The sequence below is a fragment of the Rhinoderma darwinii genome, chromosome 12 (assembly GCF_050947455.1).
Source record: "Rhinoderma darwinii isolate aRhiDar2 chromosome 12, aRhiDar2.hap1, whole genome shotgun sequence".
Classification (NCBI taxonomy): domain Eukaryota; kingdom Metazoa; phylum Chordata; class Amphibia; order Anura; family Rhinodermatidae; genus Rhinoderma; species Rhinoderma darwinii.
The window spans coordinates 65,389,958-65,416,671 of record NC_134698.1 but is presented as its reverse complement, the minus strand read 5'-3'; the positions used below and the strand labels follow the sequence as shown (position 1 = coordinate 65,416,671).

Genomic DNA, 26,714 nt, shown 5'->3' with positions numbered 1-26,714 from the left:
GTCAGGAGAGGGGACAGGTCCTCTTTAAGATAAGAATCGGGAAAAAAAAAATTATGGTAAAATGTGGACATTAAGCATTTTGCCAGTTTGGCCCCCAATGAGTGGCATGGTGACACATGGTCAGCTGTACGGCCTTGCCGTTTTGGGCTAGATTCAACTCAAGGCAAAGATGATCTATAATCTCCTTACAATACTGGTAGGTCAGAAGACTTCCAATGAAAATTGCACTCGATTCCGAAAAGTTTGTGAACGCCACAAAGAACAGTTATTGCATAATGTATATGAAAGTTATATAAAGATAATTGTCGTATAATTTGTCACTTTCTTAAATATTTTATTGTTTTTTTTAAAAAAAATAATAATTTTCTTTTGCTTTCAGGAAAAAAGGCAACAATTACTTCCAAATAACTTAAGAAAACGACACCCATTCCTTGAAGAAGGTTTTATTGTTTACGGGCACATCAAACCAAACTGTATATCACAGAAATCAATGTATAAAAGTAACACAAATAAAATTCCATTTACTTACCTTCAAATATATCCACAAAACAAACAGAATTCTAAAATAAATACATTTTCAAAGGTTTAGAAGACACAATATGAAGACGCAGCCTGTGCCCATCGTTCCTGAAGTAGGCGGTGTGTGTATGAGGTTATTTTAAAGGGGTTCTCCCATAATCATTATTTATCACCTATCCTCGGGATAGGTGAAAAATATCTTATTGGTGGGGGTTTGACTGCTGGTAACCCCAGAAAGGGCTTACCATTCAGTTCCTGGGAGGCCCATAGGGATGGAGCGGTAGTGCGCATGCTCGGCCACCACTCCATTAATTTCTATGGGGCTCTCAAAGATAGCGCTCGGCAGACCCATAGAAATAAATGGAGCGGTGGTCGATCATGCACCCTACCGCTCAATTCCTACGGGGCTCCCAGGCACGGAAAGGTAAGCACGTACTCGTGATCGGTGGGGGTCCTGTGGATAGGTGATAAATAATGATTATGGGTTTACGCCTTTAATAGCTTCAGCGCTCTGCAGAATCTTATTACGCTTGTAAATTTTACTAAAAGTGCCCTCTAGTTCACGGTGAAGTCCCAGCATGCTCTACCCAGCAGTACCATATTCCCTATTAATACTTCAGGTACCGTAGCATGATTATGATATTAGCTACAATTGAGGATGGAAGATTTTGCAGTCTATAGGAACAAAGCTTTAAGATAAAGGAAAAGGCTTCAATAACATTTGCTGGTTCCTTGCACATTTTGGAAGCAGCCGGTCACATCAATGAGAACGTGGCCCTTCTACATATCTAGTCCATGCTTATTCACAAGCCAAATGCTCCATCCCGTGAAGTAAAAATTTTTGTTATTGGCTCCTTGTGAAATCATAGGTTGTGTTCAGATAATAGAGTAGCGGATAAAATGGCTGTCTCCATTGTATTGCCTTTGCCCATGTCCAGGAATGCTGATACATCTCAGTCATCTACCTCAAGCTCATGGCTTTCTGAGTTGTCTTTTTCGTTGGTATTGCACCCCGGTTAATGTCCACTACCTTCTTCCAGACGTATCCGTGATGGGTCTGTAAATTTGGCGGTAAGCAAGTAGAAGAGTGTAGGCCCCGGAACCAATGCCAGGAGAGGCAAGTCCCGTTCTAGTTTATCCATTCTGGAAATGGAGATAATCCCATAGGCATGAACTAGCCAGTGACTGAAGAGAACAACCAGTCGTTTCTTCCTCACCAGGAGATCCTTAAAAGTCTATAAAGAAAAATATAGGCAGATATCAAACAATTATAGTAGGATACAGAAACAGTAAATCTAGAGTTCTATATATTAAGGAGATTATATTAGCAATTCCCTACGATACTTATTAGATTCAATCCCTTTACTGCAAGGCCCGTGACAGAATACAGGCTGCTGTTTGGCACCGCAGACACAGGCTGTCATAAAACAACCTCTGTCTGTTGGAATGCCCTTGCTCTTAAAGGGGACCGTTCTATTGACAATTCTAATAATTTTTACTGATCTAGACATGACAAAATTATAAAATGATGTTAATAATAATAAAAACTAAACAGGTTAGCAAGACAGAGTGAATCAGAGGGGTCAGGGATAGCAACCAATACATCAATAGTCACACATCGCTACAGTGGTTCCGCTATAGTAGTAGATTTTTTTTCTGACTGATAATCCAGAATTTTTAATAATTTGCCACTTATCACGTCCCATTACTGTCAGATAAAATAAATTTTTTGGTACCTAAACCCAATAAATTATTTTTTTAATGACCTCCAACTATAAACGGTTTTAAAAACAATCCGAATACAACCACAGAATTATCAGATAGTTGTTCATTTAGCGTTAAAACTGTGATGTCCAAACACAAGCTCATTTAGATGTAAATGTAGGACTGCAGCGGAATAACGAAGATCGTTCTCATCTCAGTCACAATGAGTTTGTGCAAATATATCAGGAGCCCATTTAAAGGGTCAGTGGACTGTAATAATAGCCCTGAACATGACACGCAAGATTCTGTCCTTACCTCGATCTCTGATGCAGACATATACACAGCCAGCGTTATTAGTGATAACACCAGAATGATGTATGGAAAGGCGTAATCTTGAAAAGTGAAAAGAAACAACAGGTTAGATGATGAATGATGGAGAATCCCGTAAGAGACAGGTGCAGAGGTGACCGAGGCGAGAATACACCAACAATGCTAGTTAAATTGTGACTCAGAATCCAGCCGCGCACACAAAGAACGCATTGTACGGTTCTCCACCGCAAGAAGCAATGCAATGTATGAATGTCATATTATTGACAGTACAAAAGTCATTATACTACGTGTCTCCTGGTAATAGCTCAGTGTAGAAAAGGACAGTACAGATGTCACATGTTGTCTTCTGATGTCATAAGGAAATAATGTGCATTGTTAGAACCCAAACACCCCTACAATGCAGAAGGCACCTCAAATTTCCATATAAAAAAAAATAAAATCAACCAAAGGGGTTTTCCCATGAAGGACATTTATCACCTACCACAGCTGGATCGCTGGGACCCCAACCGATCACTAGATCGGGCGTTCCTCCTCAGTGTATGAGCACAGTGAGGAGGAGTTTGATTGAAGCCGTGGTGACGTATGTGCCCTGCTGCTCCATCCAATATCTATTGCGTGCTGTACTCTGCTGTGTCCGTCAGACAATGAATGGAGCGACACTGTGCATGCTCGACCGCCACTTCATACACACTCCTTCTCACTGTGATTATGCAGTGAGGAGGAATGGGGGGGGGCTCTGGACCCCCATTCTAGTTATCGGTGGGAATCCCTGTGTGATAAATGTCCTCCGTGGGACAACCCCTTTAAGGCATTGCGTATGCTACCCCATATAGTGTCTTATAAAATTGGCCCAGACATTGGCTAGTGTCTACCAATTTATATCCTGCTGAATGAGTCACGGCCATCCCAGTGAGTGGGGATGGGGGTCCCCATTCCAGCTATCAGTGGAGGTTCAGCTATTCTGTGGATAGGTGATAAATGTTATTTGTGGGAAAACCCCTTAAATATGTTGATCATCTGCAGGCAGATCTACAGTATTAAAATGTGCCCATTGAAGTCAATTGGCGACTATGAAGTACGTGGTTGTGCAAAGTCCTCCAGAGTGACAACCACTCTTTGCAGCAGCTCCATTCTGGCTAATACAGGAGGTCTGTGAGCGGGAGATCCACCTCTAGGATATCTACAAGCCCCAATAGTGTGTATAGACGGGGTCATCCTATTAAACCTGATCATAAGTGTGACCTTGTGCGATACCTTGACAGCTTGACTAGTATTTATTTTATGTATTTTAGTCCAATAACCACATAACTTACTATATGATGTACCCCACTGTACCCACTCCACTGTCCCATATTTGACTCACACAGTAATCCACCTCCTACAGCCTGTATCACAGTTAGGATTGGGAAAAAATACAGCGCTGCATAGATGCTCTTAAAACGATCCGACTTCCCTAAACCACAGGCGATCTTCTTTATTAAAAGAGGTCGGAGCAGCATCATCAACACCAAGGAGAATGCATAGTAAATGAAGACCATTGTGTACCTGTGGATGATAGCAATACATTAGATATAAAAATAATATCATTTTAAGGGTATTGTGCAATATTTACACTGTCGACACACATAGCTGCTACTTCAGCGTCACTACATGCCATATAATAAGGATAACTACTTCTGGATGTGGTCATCATCCATTAGCACAAATCCTCCGACTACTGCAGAACGACCGCTATGCAGTGATCGGAGTCATCTGCTTCCGGCCTAACTACTGCATACCCTTCAAAACATCTGGCGCCTGGAGGCAGCCGGAGCAGCTGATCGGTGCGGGGTTTACAGTGAAGGAAATAAGTATTTGATCCCTTGCTGATTTTGTAAGTGTGCCCACTGTCAAAGTCATGAACAGTCTAGAATTTTTAGGCTAGGTTAATTTTACCAGTGAGAGATTATATAAAAAAAACGAAAATCACATAGTCAAAATGATATATATTTATTTGCATTGTGCACAGAGAAATAAGTATTTGATCCCCGACCAACCATGAAGAGTTCAGCCTCCTCCAGACCAGTTACACGCTCCATATCAACTTGGTGCCTGCATTATAGACAGCTCTTACCCGGTCACCTGTATAAAAGCCTCCTGTCCACAGACTCAATGAATCAGTCTGACTCTAACCTCTACAACATGGGCAAGACCAAAGAGCTTTCTAAGGATGTCAGGGACAAGATCATAGACCTGCACAAGGCTGGAATGGGCTTCAAAACCATAAGTAAGACGCTGGGTGAGATCTGGGGCTCCATGCAAAATCTCACCTCGTGGGGTATCCTTGATCCTGAGGAAGGTGAGAGCTCAGCCGAAAACTACACGGGGGGAACTTGTTAATGATCTCAAGGCAGCTGGGACCACAGTCACCAAGAAAACCATTGGTAACACATTACACCGTAATGGATTAAAATCCTGCAGTGCCCGCAAGGTCCCCCTGCTCAAGAAGGCACATGTACAGGCCCGTCTGAAGTTTGCAAATGAACATCTGGATGATTCGGAGAGTGATTGGGAGAAGGTGCTGTGGTCAGATGAGACTAAAATTGAGCTCTTTGGCATTAACTCAACTCGCCGTGTTTGGAGGAAGAGAAATGCTGCCTATGACCCAAAGAACACCGTCCCCACTGTCAAGCATGGAGGTGGAAACATTATGTTTTGGGGGTGTTTCTCTGCTAAGGGCACAGGACTACTTCACCGCATGAATGGGAGAATGGATGGAGCCATGTACCGTCAAATCCTGAGTGACAACCTCCTTCCCTCCACCAGGACATTAAAAATGGCTCGTGGCTGGGTCTTCCAGCACGACAATGACCCGAAACATACAGCCAAGGAAACAAAGGAGTGGCTCAAAAAGAAGCACATTAAGGTCATGGAGTGGCCTAGCCAGTCTCCAGACCTTAATCCCATAGAAAACTTATGGAGGGAGCTGAAGATCCGAGTTGCCAAGCGACAGCCTCGAAATCTTAATGATTTACAGATGATCTGCAAAGAGGAGTGGGCCAAAATTCCATCTAACATGTGTGCAAACCTCATCATCAACTACAAAAAACGTCTGACTGCTGTGCTTTCCAACAAGGGTTTTGCCACCAAGTATTAAGTCTTGTTTGCCAAAGGGATCAAGTACTTATTTCTCTGTGCACAATGCAAATAAATATATATAAAATTTTGACAATGTTATTTTCAGTTTGGTTTTTTTATATATAATCTATCTCTCACTGGTAAAATTAACCTAGCCTAAAAATTCTAGACTGTTCATGTCTTTGACAGTGGGCGAACTTACAAAATCAGCAAGGGATCAAATACTTATTTCCTTCACTGTATATACAGTAGTTACCTTAATGATTTGCTAATTTTACAAATAAAAAACAATTATTTTTTTTACCAGCTCCTATAAAAGGGCTATTCCCAACTTAGACATTTATGGCATATCCAAAGGATATCGAGAACGAGTCCTTGATATAAGTGTGGGAATTACATTCTGTGGATATGCCATAAATATCATAAGTTGGGAATAGCCCTTTAAGCATCTGGCAGGGCTTAGGCCTCATGCACGGCCATGATTTTCGGGTTGGCCGGCAGCGGACTGTCAGCCGCGAGCCACCCGCAAATCGTGGGCCGTACACATAGCCGCGGCCATTATTTTCAATGGGCCCGGACCGCAGAACACGGCCGTAATCAGCCTTGCCCGTTCTTTCTGCGTTCCGGGCTCTGGGGCCATGCACGGACTGTGGAAACTACGGTCGTGTGCATGGCCCCATAGGAATGAAATCCACGGGAGAATTGCGGCCGCAAAAGCACGTTCGTGTGCATGAGGCCTTAATAAGAGCACAAAAAAAGGCAGATGCCGCCCCCTCTTTCTAACCACTAATACACAGCTAACACCCGCAATGTATGGAGCAGACTTTTGGGCTGAGACCTCTCTATACTTCTGCCCTTGCCCCATGACGTACAGTTACGTCATGGTGCGGGAAAGGGGTTAAAACCTTGGTTAGAAGGGACAAGATGTGCCTAGAGCACATTGAAACCAATTTCCCAATTGCTAAACAGTGTAGTTAAAATATAACTTTTATTATTTTGCTATTAAAGATGTCCATGGGGACATAACACTCAGCACAAACGGTTAAAATTAGTAGCCAATATTGCTTCAGCACACGCTCTGTATTCACTCGGTCTGCATGTGTTACCAGACGGAGTGTAAATACTCAATTGCCAAGTCTCGTGTCAGCAGCTGCAGACTGCCGAACTATAGTGGATACGATGTGGTATGCGTGCTCAGAATTGCCAAGCAGGTTAGGCTTATTAAAATAATAGATTTAGCCCCCCCGACATGTTTCACTGTCAACACAGCGTCCTCAGGGGATCAAAACGGGGCTAGTGAGCGCGCGTGTAGATTGTCAGTCCCTTTAAAAGTTTGTGATTATCCTCACACAGGGTTCACCTGTGTAAGAACCAATTGGAGCTCAGTACAAGGACCGAGCCTCCACAGTGAGAGATTGACACATGTATTGGCCAATATGTGAGCCGTATGTGTGACCAATAGGGTTGTGTTAAGTGCGCATGGGCACTAACAGCACGGCTGGACTTAGTAATTTTTCTTGCTTTGACACTGTTTTCGGCGTCTGCGTACAAGAGGCACCGATGGTCTTAGTTAATTTTCAAGGTTAGTAACTGCATGTGCGCATGTCTAGGCACTTAGAAAAAAGATCACTAGATGAATCTCTGTAATAAAGATATACCATCACTATAAAGAAAGTATAAATAGCCTATCAAGATGCAGATCACGTTTAAAGTAACATGACCACGGACAGGCTTGGTTGAACGTCCAGAGATGACTTGGACAGTATCTGAAATAGGGGTCTAAGTGTGTTAGGGACATGATGGTACCGTATTCGCAGTCATATTTAACTAAGTACTCCGAAGTTTTAGTGCGCATGTCTAAGCACTTAGTAAATGCATCAGCAGGGAGTTCTCCTACCGATAGGGTACATATTATAATAAATGCATATATTTATATCACAAGTCCACCTATACTTCCTCAAGAAATACGGCTCAGCCTCACTGTATTGGTTCAAGTAAAGGAAGGAGGGGAGAGGACCACAGGGACGGACAATTAGTCCAATGGACATAATAGACAATGTAGAAATATATTGTCTCTTTTTACAATGGAGATAGGCATTGGTCTTAATGACCAGATGACAGCTGTCAATATATATATATATATATATATACATATACACATATGTATACCAATTGTGGCATTAGAGATTAGGGCGATTATAAAAAGGCTGCAAAGGTGAATCCTTCATTTAGCCCATTTGGGCTTAGGGATCTGAGCCTATGAATCCATTCTGTTCTCCAATTGGGTTAATCACCCTATATATCTTGACCCCTTTTTTGTCTTCTATTGAGATATTCTACTCATATATATATATACCACTAATCAGGCGATGGCAAATTTTCTATCAAGAAAGCTGAATCCAGATGACTTGGCCTCTGAGGCTCTATTCGTCTTCTCCACGGAAAACGTACCACTACATCAATTTGATGTACACACTGCCTTTAGAGACCTTCAGAAAACTTATAAGCAGTATGTTAGATCCTGCTGGGAAATTACCAGTTTAGAAACATATCTACAACAACAAATAATATACAGAGGTCTACGTATTAATCTAATACCTAATTTATATCGCAGTGATACAAATTTCATTAAGGGATGGGAAAAAATACTAACTGAAAGTTCCCTGCGTCTAATGCAATATCTATTAGAATTTGAGAAAAGAGACCTTCTCAAGGTTGGCTCACAACTAGAAAAAGAGATTCAAGATATTCAGACCTTCAGTTCAGCACCAGAATATTGTGAATGTGAAACAAAACTACAAAAAAACATTGAACATCTACAGAGAGAAATAAAGGAGAGAAAACATAGAAAATATATTAGAGATCGCAGAGACTTTGACACAGGTCAGATATATACCTATCGTAGCCGTGCTCCTTCTACTCCCTTTCATAATCGTGACAACAGATCTATTGATATTTCTGAGTCAGACGTATCTGGCACAGAGGAGTCCAGACTACCGTCTGACGACAATAGACTAGGAGCCAAACGAAAAATAAAAAATAGAAAATATAATCCGTCTAAAAGAACACCTACCGGCCCTAAAGGTATATCACCAATATGGACAGCTCACAATGGACAACGTACCGCTACTTCAGCTACGTCAGCTATCTCTACATATGCTGCCCCTTCTATCCCCTCAGCGTCCCACATACCCACAACGGTGACACCCAGCACCCCACTTCCTATGGGAAAACACACGGATGGCCCTATGAGGAATGTTGTGAACATGGGAAACACGAGCTCCATAGTTTCAGCACCCACAAACACCTTTTCTGCGCTCCCTTTTTTAGGTCTGCACAACACACCATGGAGCCAGACCAAGTGACACACAGTGACAACCGTTTGTCAGATGATATGCAAGTAGTAAATCTCTCACAATTTGAACTTAGTTCACAGCAAAAATCACTTCTATGTAAAGGCCTATCATATACTCCTACTCCAAATTTTGATGAATTCACTTGGACCAAAGATGTCAATTTATTTGCAAGAAAGCTTGCCTTACATAAATATTTCAAGAACAAATCGGATGATACTACTGCTTTTAATCATACTGAACTGACTACCTTACAGGCACTAGAAGAGCTAGCAAATGAAAATGAATACCCAGCTGATATGGCTACTGGCCCTTTCTCTACACTACGACCGAAGTCACGACTAACACCTCCTATATCGCAATATCCACATATCGATATATTTGTTAAAATGGTTAGTGCTGATCTGAAAAAACTTCAATCGCAAAAACAAAAGCTTCGAAGTAATCTCAGTAAATCAGAGAAAATAGCACTGGATGAACTTAGCAAAAACGAAGAAATTATATTCAAACCCTCTGACAAAGGGGGCAATATTGTTATTCTTAATCGTAAAGACTATGTCTCGATGGTCCAGACACTCCTTAACGATACATCTACATATAAGGTATTGGATGGTAATCCAACTGAGCGATATCTATCTGAATTACGTACACTACTGATTAATGCAAGGTCAAATGGAATAATATCACCGGAGGAATTCAAATCGATGTATAATGCAACACCTACTCTGGCGACTTTTTATGCCTTGCCCAAAATACATAAAAATGTCACACCAATACCTGGTAGACCAATTGTCTCCGGTAATGACAATTTAACGCAAGGTATCAGTACATACGTAAACGAAATACTGTCTTCCTTTGTTACAGCTCTGCCCTCGTTTTTACGAGATACAAAAGACACCCTCACCAGGATCCAGGGGACTAACGTCTCTTCCACTACACTAATAGCCACTATTGATGTTGAGTCACTGTACACCAATATCAATCACGATCTGGGTCTTAGTGCTGTCCGACACTTTTTGAGCACTAAGGGGACTCAGTTTCAGGCACACAACAACTTCACTGTATCTTTATTACAATTTTTACTCACACACAATTACTTTCTTTTCGACAATAAATTCTACCACCAACTTAAAGGCACGGCCATGGGCACTGTTTGTGCACCCACTTACGCAAATTTATTTTTGGGATGGTGGGAGGACACTTTAATTTTCAACGACGATCTACTCCCTTTCACTTGTCACATTTCCTTCTGGGGTAGATATATAGATGACATACTTATCTTTTGGGAGGGGGACACTGCTCTTTTCTCCGACTTCATGGATATTATCAACACTAATCATATTGGGATGAAATTCACCTACACTATACACACAAATGTAATTAACTTCTTGGACCTAAAAATTTCCCTGGATCCTGGTGGGGCAGTACAAACTAATATCTACAGAAAAGAAACTGCAACAAACAGTTTCCTGCATTGGGGAAGCTTCCATCCGCCGGCCCTCAAAAAAGGTATTCCTATCGGACAGTATTTGAGAGCAAAAAGAAACTGTTCTGAAGAAATCACCTTCCAATTAGAATGTGATACACTATATAAAAAGTTCCTCGCGCGCGGATACCCAAAGAAAACCCTGCATAGAGCCTATGCTAGGGCTAGGGCAACATCGAGGGATGATCTGCTACATGGGAAAAAGGAGAATGATAAATCCATTCTGGCTGTTAATAAACCATCTTCCCTCATAAGATGCATAGGGAATTTTGATAATTGCTCATATCAAATTAAAAATATCTTAAAGAGACACTGGTCTATTTTACTAACAGACAGTGACATTTGTGACACAATTTCTGATATTCCCAACATCACTTATCGGAGAGGTAAGAACCTCCGCGAATATCTAACACATAGTCACTATTCGAGACCATTAACTGAACAAAAAACGTGGCTTCCGCCCCCAATACAGGGCTCCTTTCCCTGTGGCAGATGCTCCTTTTGCCCTTTGATGCCGACGACCAAAACCTTTTCCAACCCAGTTGATGGGAGGACCTTTACCATAAAACAATTCATTAATTGTCAAAGTAGTGGTATCGTTTATGCCGCACAGTGCCCCTGCCCAAAATTATACGTGGGCAAGACCATTCAACAACTCCGCAGAAGGATCTCGAAGCACAAAAGTACGATTAATATGAAGGAGGATACACCTCTCTCTAAACATATTAGACTTCACCACCAAGGAAACATTAATGCTCTTAAATTTTGGGGCATCACCCAAGTTAAGCTGGGTCCCAGAGCTGGGAATCTTGATAAAAAACTATTGCAAGAAGAAGCAAAATGGATTCATAGGCTCAGATCCCTAAGCCCAAATGGGCTAAATGAAGGATTCACCTTTGCAGCCTTTTTATAATCGCCCTAATCTCTAATGCCACAATTGGTATACATATGTGTATATGTATATATATATATATATATTGACAGCTGTCATCTGGTCATTAAGACCAATGCCTATCTCCATTGTAAAAAGAGACAATATATTTCTACATTGACTATTCATGTAGTCTATTATGTCCATTGGACTAATTGTCCGTCCCTGTGGTCCTCTCCCCTCCTTCCTTTACTTGAACCAATACAGTGAGGCTGAGCCGTATTTCTTGAGGAAGTATAGGTGGACTTGTGATATAAATATATGCATTTATTATAATATGTACCCTATCGGTAGGAGAACTCCCTGCTGATGCATTTACTAAGTGCTTAGACATGCGCACTAAAACTTCGGAGTACTTAGTTAAATATGACTGCGAATACGGTACCATCATGTCCCTAACACACTTAGACCCCTATTTCAGATACTGTCCAAGTCATCTCTGGACGTTCAACCAAGCCTGTCCGTGGTCATGTTACTTTAAACGTGATCTGCATCTTGATAGGCTATTTATACTTTCTTTATAGTGATGGTATATCTTTATTACAGAGATTCATCTAGTGATCTTTTTTCTAAGTGCCTAGACATGCGCACATGCAGTTACTAACCTTGAAAATTAACTAAGACCATCGGTGCCTCTTGTACGCAGACGCCGAAAACAGTGTCAAAGCAAGAAAAATTACTAAGTCCAGCCGTGCTGTTAGTGCCCATGCGCACTTAACACAACCCTATTGGTCACACATACGGCTCACATATTGGCCAATACATGTGTCAATCTCTCACTGTGGAGGCTCGGTCCTTGTACTGAGCTCCAATTGGTTCTTACACAGGTGAACCCTGTGTGAGGATAATCACAAACTTTTAAAGGGACTGACAATCTACACGCGCGCTCACTAGCCCCGTTTTGATCCCCTGAGGACGCTGTGTTGACAGTGAAACATGTCGGGGGGGCTAAATCTATTATTTTAATAAGCCTAACCTGCTTGGCAATTCTGAGCACGCATACCACATCGTATCCACTATAGTTCGGCAGTCTGCAGCTGCTGACACGAGACTTGGCAATTGAGTATTTACACTCCGTCTGGTAACACATGCAGACCGAGTGAATACAGAGCGTGTGCTGAAGCAATATTGGCTACTAATTTTAACCGTTTGTGCTGAGTGTTATGTCCCCATGGACATCTTTAATAGCAAAATAATAAAAGTTATATTTTAACTACACTGTTTAGCAATTGGGAAATTGGTTTCAATGTGCTCTAGGCACATCTTGTCCCTTCTATATTCAATATATACCTGCCAATTGCTAGGGTCTCCTATTATCTGAAAACCTTGGTTAGGACACAATAGCCATAGGTAAGAGAAAAAAAATGTCATATTATGATCTATAAAACGACCAGCCAGGGAGCACTCCATTTACCACTAGATCAGACTATGAATATTACGTGAAGAGGAGACACTTACAGAGGATAAACGGCTTCGTGTGTACAGTGCACAGTGTTGACATAGTCCGGGCTGGGGTTATACAGCATTGTATACCAATCAGAAAGTTTTTCCACTCCACAGGAGCGAATATGTAGATATCCAATGGGTTCATTGACCAGTATAGTTATCAGGGCAGCTACAGCGCATTCGAACAAGGCCGTGATGTGCTGGAAAAGTGCACTGGAACTGAAGAGATGGGACGTTAGAGCAGGACACAAAATATACATAAACCTGTCAGGACTACTACCCACAGCAGTGGTTCCCACAAGATCAGCACTCAGGGAACATAGTGCAATAATAAATATATAATAATGACTATACTATAAAGTTAGAGCATGTCTAGTATTCAGTTCCTTATATACCGTATTCCCAGATAACTCCGCTAAGGCCTCGTTCACATCATGTTGGGGGCTCCATTGCAAATCTGGCCAGGAATATCAGAGACAATATGCAGCACTATTGTTTCCGATACAAGCACGGACACCCCAACGGAACCCATTAAAGTCAATGGGTTCCGTTGGCCGCTGGTGGTGTCCGTCGTGCAACGGAACAAGCACTTCCGGTTTTTCCGTTATTCTGCTCCTCTGACGGAGCAGAACAATGGAAAATTGAATGCCGATGTGAACGAGGCCTAATGCAGTGCTAGTGAATGTTCTCAAGTTATTTCATTTCTAAAGAATAAGAAACAATTGACATTGAATATGAAGAGAAAATAACACTGCTATTACCTCTTTTTACCAGAATACCACTCGATGAAGAACCAGTGTAATATAAGTGGAAGCATGCCCATAAATCCTAAATACAGCCAGTCATAAAGTTCAGGAGTCCCTATACACTGGCGGCAGATGCTGTTAGAATCGGTCCGCTGACCTCGAGGGCATGCCTGAAAGACAGACATACAGAAGTCTTAGATTTACTAGTGACTTTAATAAGGAAGGCAAGAAGTTTGGCGGTTTACCTTACGTGCTTTTAGCTACTACGAGGCACAGGTACTTTAAATGGATTTTCCAGTCCCAAAAAATTGATGACTTATCCTCAGGGTAGGTCATCAATATGTGATCGGTCCGGGTCCAACTCCCAGCGCCGATCGGCTGTTTTGAAGGAGCCGCAGCCACTCGTAAGAGCGCTGCTTCCCCTTCATTTCTACTTATGTGAATTGCGGACACACTTGCGGCGGCGGTTCACAGTATTACCGCCTTCTCCCACTCAAGTGAATAGGAGAAGGCTGTAATACTGTGAACTGTCACTACAAGTGTGTCGACAATTCACAGTGAGCAACTAGAAATGAAAGAGAAGTAGCGCTCATACAAGTGCTGTGGCCCCTTCAAAACAGCCGATCGGCGGGGGTGCTGGGAGTCGGACCCCGACCCATCAGCTGTTAATAGCCTATCCTGAGGATAGGCCATCAGATTTTGTGGACTGAAAAACCCCTTTAAATATTCTTCATCATCAAAGGGCATTAAAGAGGCTCTGTCACCACATTATAAGTGCCCTATCTCATGCATAAGGAGATCGGTACTATAATGTAGGTGACAGCAGTGTTTTTTTATTTAATAAAACGATCTATTTTCACCACTTTGTTAGCGATTTTAATTTATGCTAATGAGTTGCTTAATGCCCAAGTGGGCGTATTTTTACTTTAGACCAAGTGGGCATTGTACAGGGGAGTGTATGACGCTGACCAATCAGCATCATGCACTCCTCTCCATTCATTTACTTAGCGCATAGGGATCCTTTTAGATCACTATGTGCTGTCTTATACTAACACATTAACAATACTGAAGTGTTTAGACAGTGAATAGACGTTCCATGGGATGTCTATTCACAATCTCTGCACTTTGTTACTCTGTCTGTGGTAGTTACAGCAGAGGAAGCATAATCTCGTAACCTGTCATTTACTGCGTAATCTCGCGAGATTACGCGTCGTCTGCTGTAACTACCACAGACAGAGTAACAAAGTGCAGAGATTGTGAATAGACATCCCGTGGAATGTCTATTCACGGTCTAAACACTTCAGTATTGTTAATGTGTCAGTATAAGACGGCACATAAGGATCTAGCAGGATCCCTATGCGCTGCCTAAATGAATGGAGAGGAGTGCATGATGCTGATTGGTCAGCGTCATACACTCCTCTGTACAACGCCCACTTGGTCTAAAGTAAAAATACGCCCACTTGGGCATTAAGCAACTCATTAGCATAAATCTAAAATTGCTAATAAAGTGGTGAAAATAGATCGTTTTATTAAATAAAAAGCACTGCTGTCACCTACATTATAGCGCCAATCTCCTTATGTAGGAGATAGGGCACTTATAATGTGGTGACAGAGCCTCTTTAATAAGGTGCCCAAAAAAGCAGAAGACAACAGGTGCATTCAAAACGGCCCCTCAATTCTCTGATTGGAGAGGGAGCAAATTTTGATGTGGCATTTACTATGTTGCATGAACTATCTTGGAGCATCATATGTGTCAAGAGGCCTCAGGGACCGTAAAGAATTGTCCAGTTTCGACCACCCTAGTTTAGATGACCGGTCGACTGATCAACCAAGGACGACATCTGCATGGAGTTTGTATGTTCCGCCTGTGTTTGCGTGGGTTTCCTCCGGCTACTCTAGTTTCCTCCCACACCCCAAAAACATAGAGAGGGAATTTAGATTGTGAGCTGCAATGGGGACATCCTCTGTACAGCGCTGCGGAACATGTTGGCGCTATAACAGCAATAAATAAAAAGGTGCAGGAGGAATGAAGCATCGCACAGTATTTAGTGATATAGTGCTTTTCCATAATGCATAGAGAAGACGAGTCCTTTAGAGGCAGAAGTCCTCTGCTTTGGCTAATGCTCAGATGTCGCAGATTTTTGGTGCGGATTCCAGTACAATACACAATGATAAGGTTTTCATAACCCCATACACGTTAGGGAAAAAAAAATCCATGCGGAATTCAGGGTATGCTGAAAAATGTCAAATCTGCAGCATGCCCATTCTGCTTCGGAAATGCCATGGATTTTCACCGTGGATTTGCAACGCAAAGGGGCAACTCCGCATGTAACGTTCAAACTTTGAATAAAAAAACATCCCCTTTTTATCTTCTAAATGGATCTATCATGCGATCCAAGCCCAGAAATCGTGAATGATACAAATACATATAAAGGAGATATAACTCACCCCACATTCTCCAAAGGTTTCATTTGATCCATTTGAGAAAAGAACATGTTTTCCACAGTAAAGGCCAATGCATGTTTTTCCTGTATCCACAGCTGCAAAGGTAGATACAAGATAATGTCAGAGAAGTTTTATGTATACTCATAATATCCATCTGCTGAAAATTGTCATGTAAAATGGTATGTGCAGCTTTGCAAATAGACATAAGTAACGTTTTCTATTTACAGCTCCTTTGCAGATCGTTGTGTCTCCATGGTTACAGACTAACAAAACCTGTTCCTGCAGTACTACCCCCGCTAGTACTTGTCCGCTACTGCAAATACGTTTCAAAGAAATAGGAGACTGGTGCAAGGAAGTATGGCAGGGGCTGTTTGTAGCTTGTAACCACGGAGACACATATCTGTGCGTAGGAGCTGTAAACACAAGCAAGGACGATCAAGACAGATTTGCTGCATTGTTTTTTTATGATCAGCGCAGGTCCTCGCGGATTTACCTGTCTCCTTGAATGTAACGGAGACAGGAGCCGAAGGGGCACATGGCAGAAGACCGGACATTTGCATATTAGACGGATTAATTTGCTCATCCCTTAGATCTCCTTACTCCAAACATTGGGGCAGATTTACTAAGCGGTCTAAGATTTATACATTTAAGATTTATTATAAACTTAGACCAAGCAGTCGGGAGATTCCCCAAATTTATCCTGGTAGTGCTTACTAGACACTTTGCTCTTCCTTATACCAATGGTTGGTTGGCTCAGGTTTTGTTTGGCGCATTTTAAGACACCCTCCTTCCCCACTAAGCCTTGCGCCCTTTTCTAGAAAATTTTCTTAAGTGTCTACTGAGGTGCAAACATCTGGTTGTAAAGGCGATGTACACCTCCGAAAGCAATTTAAAAAAAAAAAAAAAAAGTAAAAAAATTGCATATCAGTATCATTGTTTTTTTTAGATACAGCTGCTTTGTATCCTCTGACACGTAGGATCCACCTGTTATCGATCACATCTAAGTTATGAACTGTAATCGGTAACAGTTGGATCCTGCGTGTCAGAGGCACAAGGACCCACTGACGCTGAACCCGTCAGTCCCGCTGACCTGACGGATTCAGGTCTCAGTGCAAGATACAGCTGCTCTGTAGACAGGATACAAAGCAGCTGTATCTCAAAAAGTACAAATTATTTTTAATAAAAACGAGTTACCAAAAGACACCAAACACACTGATACACATTATTTTTAAAATTGCTTTCGAAGATGTACATAGCCTTTAAATGAGTCTAAAATTAAATGAGCCAAAATGCTAAAAATGTTATGCATTTGAGATGCAGGTAGGTAATCTGCCCCATTGAGATCGGCCCCCAGGCAGATGCATATAGGACTGTCCTTCATTCACACCACTGGTGAACCTTGGCTTCTAAATCAGGGTAGTTTTGGGGTAAAAGGTATTAGAGAACTGATAATGCAATCAAAGATTCAACAAAGGTAAACCGCACTAAAAGTGGTAGTGGACAATGCCAGGTATAGCCTGGCGTTTAGCAATGTGGGCAATACAGCACATACTACACTAGTTCTTTACCCAGGCCATTGTTATGTGCACAGACTCTGCGTGGCAGCACATGAAGACCCTATGTGTCTGTATAATAGACTCGTAGGCACTCCGCATGGCACTTTATTCTCACCTAGAAGCAATGGGGAGAATACTTCCGTTATACGGCATATGGTTGCGCATACCATAATTTTTTAGGAAAGTACAATAAGGGTCTATAGCAGTCTATGACCACTGTATAACGGATCCATACAACAGGGATATGTAATACCGTAAGCGTATAATAAAAATGTTAACGCTCGCAAGATAAATTTGTTACCAATTTTACCAATCCATAATGAGATTGCATGACCGCAACTACAAATTGCTGCCGTCTGCAGTAAAATATCATCCATAGTGACGTAACGGAGTCAGACAAATGGTTATTGTGGTTCCAGCTTCTCTGGCCAGCAGTGAATTGTGCCAGGGTGCCAGATATGTATAATCCACTGACTTCATAGGGGGTCCTGAGCCCCCTCTATGACGTCTACAGGCCAGAACACGATACAATGACAAAAAGCCGCCCGCCATGGTCACGTGTGACATCATTATGGATAACACATCATTATGCCAGGATGTAAAAAAATATAGCGCCAGGCACTAATGGAGGCCATTGGATAAAGACCCGAGCAGAATTTAAGTGGTAAGTATATTACAAACGTTATTATTTTTTAATTTGGGGGGAAGATTTATCTTTTTGGTTGGAAACCTCTTTTAAGACACAGAGGGCCTGCTATTAAAATCATTGAAGATGCAGAGCAGTTGCCCATAGCAACCAGATTAGATTCAATTTTACACTGCAGATTAGAAAATAAAAGGTGGAATCTGATTGGTTGCTATGGGAAACCTCCACTTTTTATACATAGGGGCCCAGAGTGGGAGGTGGACAGTCATACAGACTGGGGAATATGATCGTTGGAGGATTATAATCATATTACAGGGCAGACTACTCACTGATATGTGATGTGAATGAGTCTAGTGGATTGTGGGCAGCCAGGGTGCATAGCCATGCTGAATGCTGAGCCCTTATACGGTGACTACTATGGGCAGAGCCTGTATATAAACAGTAGATCCCAGGCACCCTCATAGTCATCTTCCTTACGAGAACCGGAATATTAATGACTTACCCATCAGGATCCAGGGTCAGGGATCTCCAGCCTGCAGACATAACCAACACTTCCGGGTCTGGTTCTGCGGATGTCGTGACGTCACTCCTTACGTCGTTTGAGTGATCTTGAGAAACGAGAAGGCGTGGCCGCCATCTTTACTGTGGGCAATGTTTCTACACAATTTACTCGTTGCCATAGTAAATGCATAATTAGTTATAGAGCTGGATATTAGATTATAGGATCTGATAAGGAAGTCATTTCTTTTGAAGCATTTATTGGTTTGCCCAAAACAAATCTGGTCGCTTCCTGATTGACGTAAATGTAATATTGCCCACAGTCAAGACTCTGCTCCAGTCATGTCGGCTCTGAAGTTTCGGTTACCCCCAAATGACGGCCCGGTGCTGTCCGTGGTGGACATGCACACTGGCGGGGAGCCCCTGCGAATAGTGCTGAGCGGGGCGCCGGTACCGAGCGGGAACACGCTGCTGGAGAAGAGGCGCTGGGTGCGGGAGAACATGGACTGGGTGCGCAGGGTGCTGATGCTGGAACCTCGCGGACACCAGGACATGTACGGGGCGCTGCTGGTGCCCAGTGAGGAGGCGGATGCGCAGCTGGGGGTGCTGTTCATGCACAATGCCGGCTACAGCACCATGTGCGGACACGCAGTCATCGCCCTGGGACGCTTTGCTGTTGACTACGGGCTAGTAGAGCCTCAGGGTCCGGAGACCCCGATAAATATACACTGCCCCTGCGGCCTCGTGCGGGCCTATGTGTCATACAGCGGGGGCCGCAGCGGCAAAGTGCGCTTCCAGAGTGTCCCTGCCTTCACCCTGTGCACAGGTAATCCCATTAACCGCACCGCAATACTACTGTATAGTACCTGAGGGTGCCCCACATACCACCTGACTGCACCCATAGTGCCCAACAGCTCCCTGTGCACAGATAATGACATGTACCACATTACTCCTCTGTATATTACCTGAGGGTGCCCCACATACCACCAGACTGCACCCCATAGTGCCCTGTGCACAGGTAATGACATGTACAGTACTGCATTACTACTGTATAGTACCTGAGGGTGCCCCACATACCACCTGACTGCACCTCATAGTGCCCTGTGCACAGGTAATGACATGTACAGTACTGCATTCCTACTGTATAGTGCCTGAGGGTGCCCCACATACCACCAGACTGCACCCCATAGTGCCCTGTGCACAGGTAATGACATGTACAGTACTGCATTACTACTGTATAGTACCTGAGGGTGCACCCCATAGTGCCCAACAGCGCCCTGTGCACAGATAATGACGTGTACCACATTACTCCTCTGTATAGTACCTGAGGGTATACCACATACCACCTGACTGCACCCCATAGTGCCCAACAGCGCCTTGTGCACAGATAATGACATGTACCACATTACGCCTCTGTATAGTACCTGAGGGTGCCCCACATACCACCTGACTGCACCCCATAGTGCCCAACAGCTCCTGTGCACAGATAATGACATGTACCACATTACTCCTCTGTATAGTACATGAGCGAGCACCACATACCACCGACGGCACCTCGTAGTGCCCAACGGTGCCATGTGCACAGGTAATAATGACATGTACAGTACTGCATTACTCCTGTATAATCTCTCTTGGTGCCTCATATAGTTCCTGTAGGTACCTAACCCTGTACAGTCCCTTACTCCGCCACGTAACTGCATCTTGTGTACAGGCAAAGACTGTATTGAATTACCATTGTATATTTTTTCAAGGTGCCCTATATACAACAGTACCTGACTGCCTCCTATGGCTCCTCACTACTGCATTACTCTGATATAGTGCCCATATAGTGCCCTGCTGCACCTTGTGCTCATGTAATGACATATTGGGTCATATTTTTCAATGTTTTCGGCATAAGTGCATTGAAATGAATGGTGTTTATACTGAACAGCATATTTATCGTATCCATCATATGTACTATTTGTGATTTAAGGCTATGTACACCTTTGGGAGGAATTTTTTTTCTTATTAAATGTATTGTGTTTTGAAGCAACTTTTAAATTCACTTTTATTTTAAAATAAATAAATGATATATATATATATATATATTTTTTTTTTTATCCTGTATATTCAGCAGCTATATCGTTCTCTTTCTGCCGATTTGGTCATGTGATTGATATCCTCTGGATCCTGTGTGTCATAGACACGCAGGACCCGCTCTCAGTCAGATCAGCTAAACTGACGTATGGATTAAGCGGAGAGAGAACGATACAACTTCTAGGTATACATTGAAGCTTTTTTTTTTTTTTTTTTTAAAGTGAATTTAAAAATTGCTTACATAACACATTGATTTAATTAAAAAAAAATATGTTTTCCTTCCATAGGTGTACATAGCCTTTAAATCCCATAGGATATGTGTATGTATTTTTATTTTTTTAATATTTTTAACCTTGTACCTAATAGAAGCACTTTTTTGGAAAAAGGTTTTGTTTTTTTTGTTACTTTAAATTTTTATATATTTTTTTTCTATAATTTTATATAACTATGGGACCACTCCCTCTGCCTAACCATTTAGATGCCATGGTCACTATTGACCACTGTATCTAAGAGGTTTAATGGGTGGGATTTGAGTTATCTTATTCCATCCATTGCTGCGGGATGTCCGCTGTTTATTACACCTGCCATTTACGGCACTGTGCAGGAAGGGTTAAAGGGGTATTCCCATTATTTATTGTTATGGCATATCACTAGGACATAACATGATTGCGAGGGTCTGACCTTTAGGAGCCCTGCCAGTTACCCAGGTCACTTCAGCTTATTCCCTATAAAGTGACGCTGTAAACCTATGATTTTATCGTGACTCGTTGGCTATGCCAGTGTCTATCGGGTATGCGCGGCTTTACTCATGTTGCAGACACTTGGTAACTATTAAGCCATGCATCTTTTGGAACTTGTCTACGTCTATTGGAAACAGATATCTGAATGTTCTCTCCTGGTATTTTATGTATCCAGATGTCACGGTTGACGTCCCCGGCTATGGCAAGGTAGTAGTGGACATTTCATATGGGGGCGCTTTCTACGCCTTTGTTAGCGCAGAGCGGTTTGGACTGGATGTTTGCACTTCAAGGACACGAGATCTTGTAGATGCCGCAGCTGCTGTGTCAGATGCTGTAAAGGCGCAGGTAGCGTATTCTACCACCTCCTCCCAGGACTGCGATGTCCTGTCTACTGCACGTGGCCAATCATTCACGTGTCCTCTAATAAGACTAATACTTCACATTCCGATTAATAATAGTAACAACCCCATGTCCTCTCTGCCACCATTGTCATTAACAGGATTTCTGAACTGTTCTGCAGGTTACAATCAGCCATCCGGACAGCGAGGACCTGGCTTTCTTATATGGCACCATAATAACTGATGGAAAAGATGCGTATAGCGAAGAACCCACAGCCAATATCTGTGTGTTTGCGGATTCCCAGGTACAGACGACAGCCACCTGTAAACTATTGCCATATGAATTGCAACAATTAGTGAATGCTATCCAATTAAAGGCATTGTCTGACATCAGAAAAAAGGGTTTCAGGAACAGCGCCACTCTTGTCTAAGGGCTGTGTCTGGTATTGCAACTCGCTTGTATGAGATTAGAATAATGTTACTAGATCTGCTTCCATGGATAACTGCAATAAACGTTTTTCATGCAGTTTTTCCCATTAAAATGCAATCCACGACAAATCTGAAATGAAAAGGTCATGCTATGGTTTAAAAAGAAAATTTAAATCCTGTTTACTACAATGTAAGATCTGCAAAAATGGGTTAAATGGCTGAGTGGAAGGAATATACAACATTTAATAATTCCTCCATTATTAAGATTGTCTATTTTGTATTGGCAGAAGTGATAAAATGATAAGGAAATCTTAATCCTAGACGTTTTCCTGGCACTCTATCAGCGGACTCGGGCTATTAAACCATAGACCAGAATACAGGCTGATATATGATATACATAAAGGAAATGCAGTATATAGAATTCTCTGATCAATTTGAAACTACGATTCATGGCTCCCGTCCTGGGACCCCCCACAATCAACTAAGGAGTAAATAAAGTATTAAATGACACATATTGAAATACATGGACCCTACGCATAGAGGTTAGAAAGAGCTGTTCAGGAAGAGGGAACCAAATGTAGGACCCTCCCATTATATTCCATCCATATGCTCTAATATGCATGCTCCAAAGCAGAGAATCCTTTTAACAATGTCCTATTAAAGTCATTGATTTCTATGGACTCCAGCGGTTCTGAATAAGAAAGAGATTTGCTTACTGCTCGGGCTAGTGAGAAGGGGGGTCCACAATTCGGGGAACACCTCTGTTACCTCATAATGCAAATAGGGCACTTTTTGGCTAAAGCAGACAACCCATTAATCATAGAAAGCTTTTGCAATAATGAGAACTCCGGGAACTGCTTATTTTTCAGTGACATGAAGCTGGCCATATATATTGGATCAAAGCTAGCCAGCCAGACTATTTTGGTGGGATCATCCAACAATGAGCCCACAGTTCCCCCTCAATGACAGCCGTCGGGGAAAAAAGGATCGGCGTATTGGATTTCAACATTGTCTACTTCATCCTTCATCGTCTACATTTCAAAATCCTCTTATTGTACGTGTTTATTTTCTCGATGATCAGGTTGATCGCAGTCCTACCGGTTCCGGAGTCACCGCTCGTATTGCTTTACAGTACCACAAAGGCTTAATACAGCTGGAGCAAACCCGGGCCTTCAAGAGCGGTGCCACAGAATCCTTGTTCACTGGAAAAGCAGTGAAGGTATTTCCAGTCTGTATCCCACACCACGTAATATATAATATGCTCTTCTGTAGCACACGTGTCTATCGCACACTTTTATCTAGCGCTCGCATGTCTCTACTGTGGAGATCCCATCGCAGTCATCTTCAATCGAGACGGCCAGCAGAAGCTTTTCCTGCACCTCCACCATCTGAGAAGGAATACAAGATGAATTGCTGAGGCTCAGCCTCTAGATTATGGGGCACATCAGTAGTCACCCTATGTGGGATTGTAGAGGCCAATCCTCACTACTCAGATTCTGCTGCAATGCCCAGGAATAGGGAAGACTTTAAGTTATTGGTTCTCTATCAGGCTAGGACTTCATGGTGTCACCTGCGGATCATTAACGTTATTTGCACCTTTACTTTATTGTTTCCCTATGAGGAATAATAGTTGCAAGCCACCTCGGTAAGTTGCTCGAGACTTTTTTTTTCCTTCAGAGGGAAACGTAGAAGTCATGGGCTATGATTTTGCTATGACTCACTGGTGCTACAATGGAACCCAAGTTTAAGGCCCTGTTCACATGGCAGAATTTTTGCGTTGGAACCCGCCGCAAAATTCTGCCTCAATGGGAGTCGAGCGCTTCTTTTTTCCGCTGGCTGGCTTTTTTTTTTCTTTTAGCTAACATGAAAAAAGAAGTGTGCGGCCCGATCTTCGGGCTTATTCCCCCCCAACTTCCCATTGGGAAGAGGAATCTTCCTGCCGACAGCAGGAATAATTCTGCACCAGATTTTGCGTTGGGACCCTCCATTCTAAATCTGCCGTGTAAACTGACCCTAAGGCTAAAATGCCCTACATAGATACTGGTTGATGTTTATGCCAAATCCCCTTGATAGGTCAGGGGAGGGCATTGTAAACATACCTTTTGTCTCGGTCATGCGAGTTGCATGACGGAGAAAACGATGTTTAACCCCTTAGTGACCACTAATACGCCTTTTCACGTGAGTCACTAATGGGCTTTAGGCTAGGCTGACGCCTTTTCACGTCAGCCTAGTCTAAGTCCTGCACGGGTCTCCCGTGCAGGCAGAAGCCGGGGCTCTGCTGTCTGATGACAGCTGAGCTCCTGCTCCAACGCCCGCGATCAAAGTTTACTTCCATCGCGGCCGTTTAACCCGTTAAATGCCGCCGTCAATAGCGACCGCGGCATTTAACTTTGTTTACAGAGGGAGTGCGCTCCCTCTGTCACCCATCGGCGGCCCGCGAATGCAATCGCGGGTCTCCGATGGGGTGTCATGGCAGCCGGGGGACTGATAAAAGCCCCCAGGTCTGCCCTGGACATATGCCTGTTAGGACGCGCCGGAGGCACGTCCTAACAGATTGCCTGTCAGATTTACACTGACAGGCAATAATGCTCTGGTATACGAAGTATACCAGAGCATTATAGCAGCGATCGGAACATCGCACAGTAAAGTCCCCTAGTGGGACTAATAAAATCAGTCATCAAAGTGAAATAAAGATTATTAATAAAAAGTACAGTAAAAAAATAAATAAAACAATTTTTTTCCATAAAAAGTGGTTTTATTTAGTAAAAGTGTAAAAAAAAAAAAAAAGTACACATATGTGGTATCGCCGCGACCGTAATGACTCCATTAATAAAGTTAATATGTAATTTAAACCGCAAAGTGAACACCGTAAAAAAAAAACGCCAAAAACCATGGCGAAATTGCAATTTTTTTCCATTGCCCCCCAAATAAGTCATAATAAAAATGAATCAATAAGTCCCATGTACCCCAAAACAGTACCATTCAAAACTACGTCTTGTCCCGCAGAAAACAAGCCCAAAAAATCACTACATTGATGGAAAAATAAAAAAATTACGTCTCTTGGAAAGCGACGATGCAAAAACAAATAATTTTAGTTCAAAAGTGTTTTTATTGTGCAAAAGTCGTAAAACATAAAAAAACCTCTACATATGTGGTATCGCCGTAATCGTACCGACCCATAGAATAAAGGTCACATGTTAATTACGTCGCACAGTGAACGGCGTCAATTTAAAAACGCATAGAACAATGGCGGAATTTCAGTTTTTTTTAATAATCCCCCCCCAAAAAGGTTAATAAAAGTTAATATAAAAATTATATGTACCCAAAAATGGTGCTATTCAAAAGCTCAACTAATCCCGCAAAAAACAAGTCCTCATACAGCCATGTAGACGAAAAAATAAAAACGTTATAGCTCTTTGAATGCGACTATAGAAAAACGAATAAAATAGCTTGGTCATTAAGGCCTAAAATGGGCTGGTCACTAAGGGGTTAATTTCCACGGCGTGGCACTTGATATGCAAATGTTCCTTCGCTCTCCTCACTGCACGCTAAGTGACGGCTCTAGTGGTCTTCTGATTGGCCGCTAGTGCCGTCACTTAGAAAGGAGAGTGGTACTTGTCACTGCTGCGCCAAGGAATTAAACGTCGGTTGCTCGGCCGTGCATGGCCGAAGCAAAATGTATGTGTACAACGACCTCCTGCACCCCTATACGGCTCTGTCAGTAGTTGTGAGGCTTCAAAATTCCCATTAAATTTTAATTCCTACAACAAATTATTTGATCTGATAGAGAAATCATTCTTACTATAACCTAAATAGCAACATAATTCATTATAATATTATCTAGAGAAGGCATTGTCTGTTCCTGATTCATGTCTGTCTTCTCCAGGAAACGGTGTGTGGTGACTACAAAGCGGTGATTGTGGAGGTGTCTGGTCAGGCTCACTACACCGGCGCGGCAACCTTTACTCTGGAGAGTGATGACCCTCTGAAGGATGGATTTCTGCTGAAATAACAATCCACATTATATTTCCTTTTGCCATTGATGGACATCGGTCACTAGACTGAGCCCTTGAGATTTCTCTACCAAGGTAGAGCATTTACCCACCAAAACAGACCCCCAATTCTATGACTGAACCACAGTTTGATCCCCCCTCTTGCCCAATGAGGTACCAAGAGGGGCTTATATAGCAGTAACTTTTGCCTGAGTAAAGTCATTTAGAAATGAACAGATGCACCCATGGACTTTACCTTGGTAGGTTGTCTCATAAATGCCCTAACTGTGAGGACAGATGCCCTTTAAAGAGGATCTGTCCCCAGTCCTGACACGTCTGTTTTAGTAAATGCTTGTATTCCC

At 42.5% G+C, this 26,714-nt stretch overlaps 3 protein-coding genes across 6 annotated transcripts in view; 2 read left to right on the top strand and 1 right to left on the bottom strand.

Annotated features, from left to right (window-relative positions):
- The window catches only part of CCDC175 (coiled-coil domain containing 175), a 52,719-nt gene extending 52,118 nt beyond the window's left edge, over window positions 1–601 (top strand). The window contains exon 20 of one of the 2 annotated variants that reach the window (XM_075843575.1): window positions 380–601. In XM_075843575.1, the coding sequence (XP_075699690.1) occupies window positions 380–408 (29 nt within the window). In that variant the 3' untranslated portion in view covers window positions 409–601. The remainder of the gene's footprint in view (window positions 1–379) is intronic. The other variant, XM_075843576.1, reaches the window with a different exon arrangement.
- Window positions 424–19,575, bottom strand: JKAMP (JNK1/MAPK8 associated membrane protein). 2 transcript variants are annotated; one of them, XM_075843579.1, is made up of 7 exons: window positions 18,782–19,568; window positions 16,081–16,172; window positions 13,648–13,802; window positions 12,899–13,105; window positions 3,917–4,098; window positions 2,539–2,615; window positions 424–1,754 (listed from the first exon to the last, which is right to left on the bottom strand). In XM_075843579.1, the coding sequence occupies exons 1-7, from the start codon at window positions 18,783–18,785 to the stop codon at window positions 1,536–1,538; spliced, it is 936 nt and encodes a 311-aa protein (XP_075699694.1). In that variant the 5' UTR covers window positions 18,786–19,568; the 3' UTR covers window positions 424–1,535. The 2 variants fall into 2 exon arrangements, with proteins under 2 accessions (XP_075699694.1, XP_075699695.1); XM_075843580.1 differs by having other exon boundaries at window positions 1,665–1,754; window positions 3,867–4,098; window positions 18,782–19,575.
- L3HYPDH (trans-L-3-hydroxyproline dehydratase) lies at window positions 18,823–26,714 on the top strand. Of its 2 annotated transcripts, XM_075843577.1 has the most exons (5): window positions 18,941–19,603; window positions 21,769–21,938; window positions 22,114–22,236; window positions 23,442–23,579; window positions 26,247–26,714. In XM_075843577.1, exons 1-5 carry the CDS (start codon window positions 19,120–19,122, stop codon window positions 26,370–26,372), a joined length of 1,041 nt encoding a protein of 346 aa, XP_075699692.1. In that variant the 5' UTR covers window positions 18,941–19,119; the 3' UTR covers window positions 26,373–26,714. The 2 variants fall into 2 exon arrangements, with proteins under 2 accessions (XP_075699693.1, XP_075699692.1); XM_075843578.1 differs by lacking the exon at window positions 23,442–23,579 and having other exon boundaries at window positions 18,823–19,603.

What these genes read in the sequence shown, in the direction of transcription:
- L3HYPDH (XM_075843577.1), top strand. Translation starts at nt 19,120, where the DNA reads ATGTCGGCTCTGAAGTTTCGGTTACCCCCAAATGACGGCCCGGTGCTG. An exon ending in CAGATGCTGTAAAGGCGCAG is followed by an intron (nt 21,939 to 22,113) that starts GTAGCGTATTCT and finishes ACTGTTCTGCAG; the next exon opens with GTTACAATCAGCCATCCGGA. An exon ending in TCACTGGAAAAGCAGTGAAG is followed by an intron (nt 23,580 to 26,246) that starts GTATTTCCAGTC and finishes TGTCTTCTCCAG; the next exon opens with GAAACGGTGTGTGGTGACTA.
- JKAMP (XM_075843579.1), bottom strand. An exon ending in TGTAGGAGGTGGATTACTGT is followed by an intron (nt 2,616 to 3,916) that starts GTGAGTCAAATA and finishes TCACTTTTCAAG; the next exon opens with ATTACGCCTTTCCATACATC. An exon ending in TGTCTGCATCAGAGATCGAG is followed by an intron (nt 1,755 to 2,538) that starts GTAAGGACAGAA and finishes TTTTCTTTATAG; the next exon opens with ACTTTTAAGGATCTCCTGGT.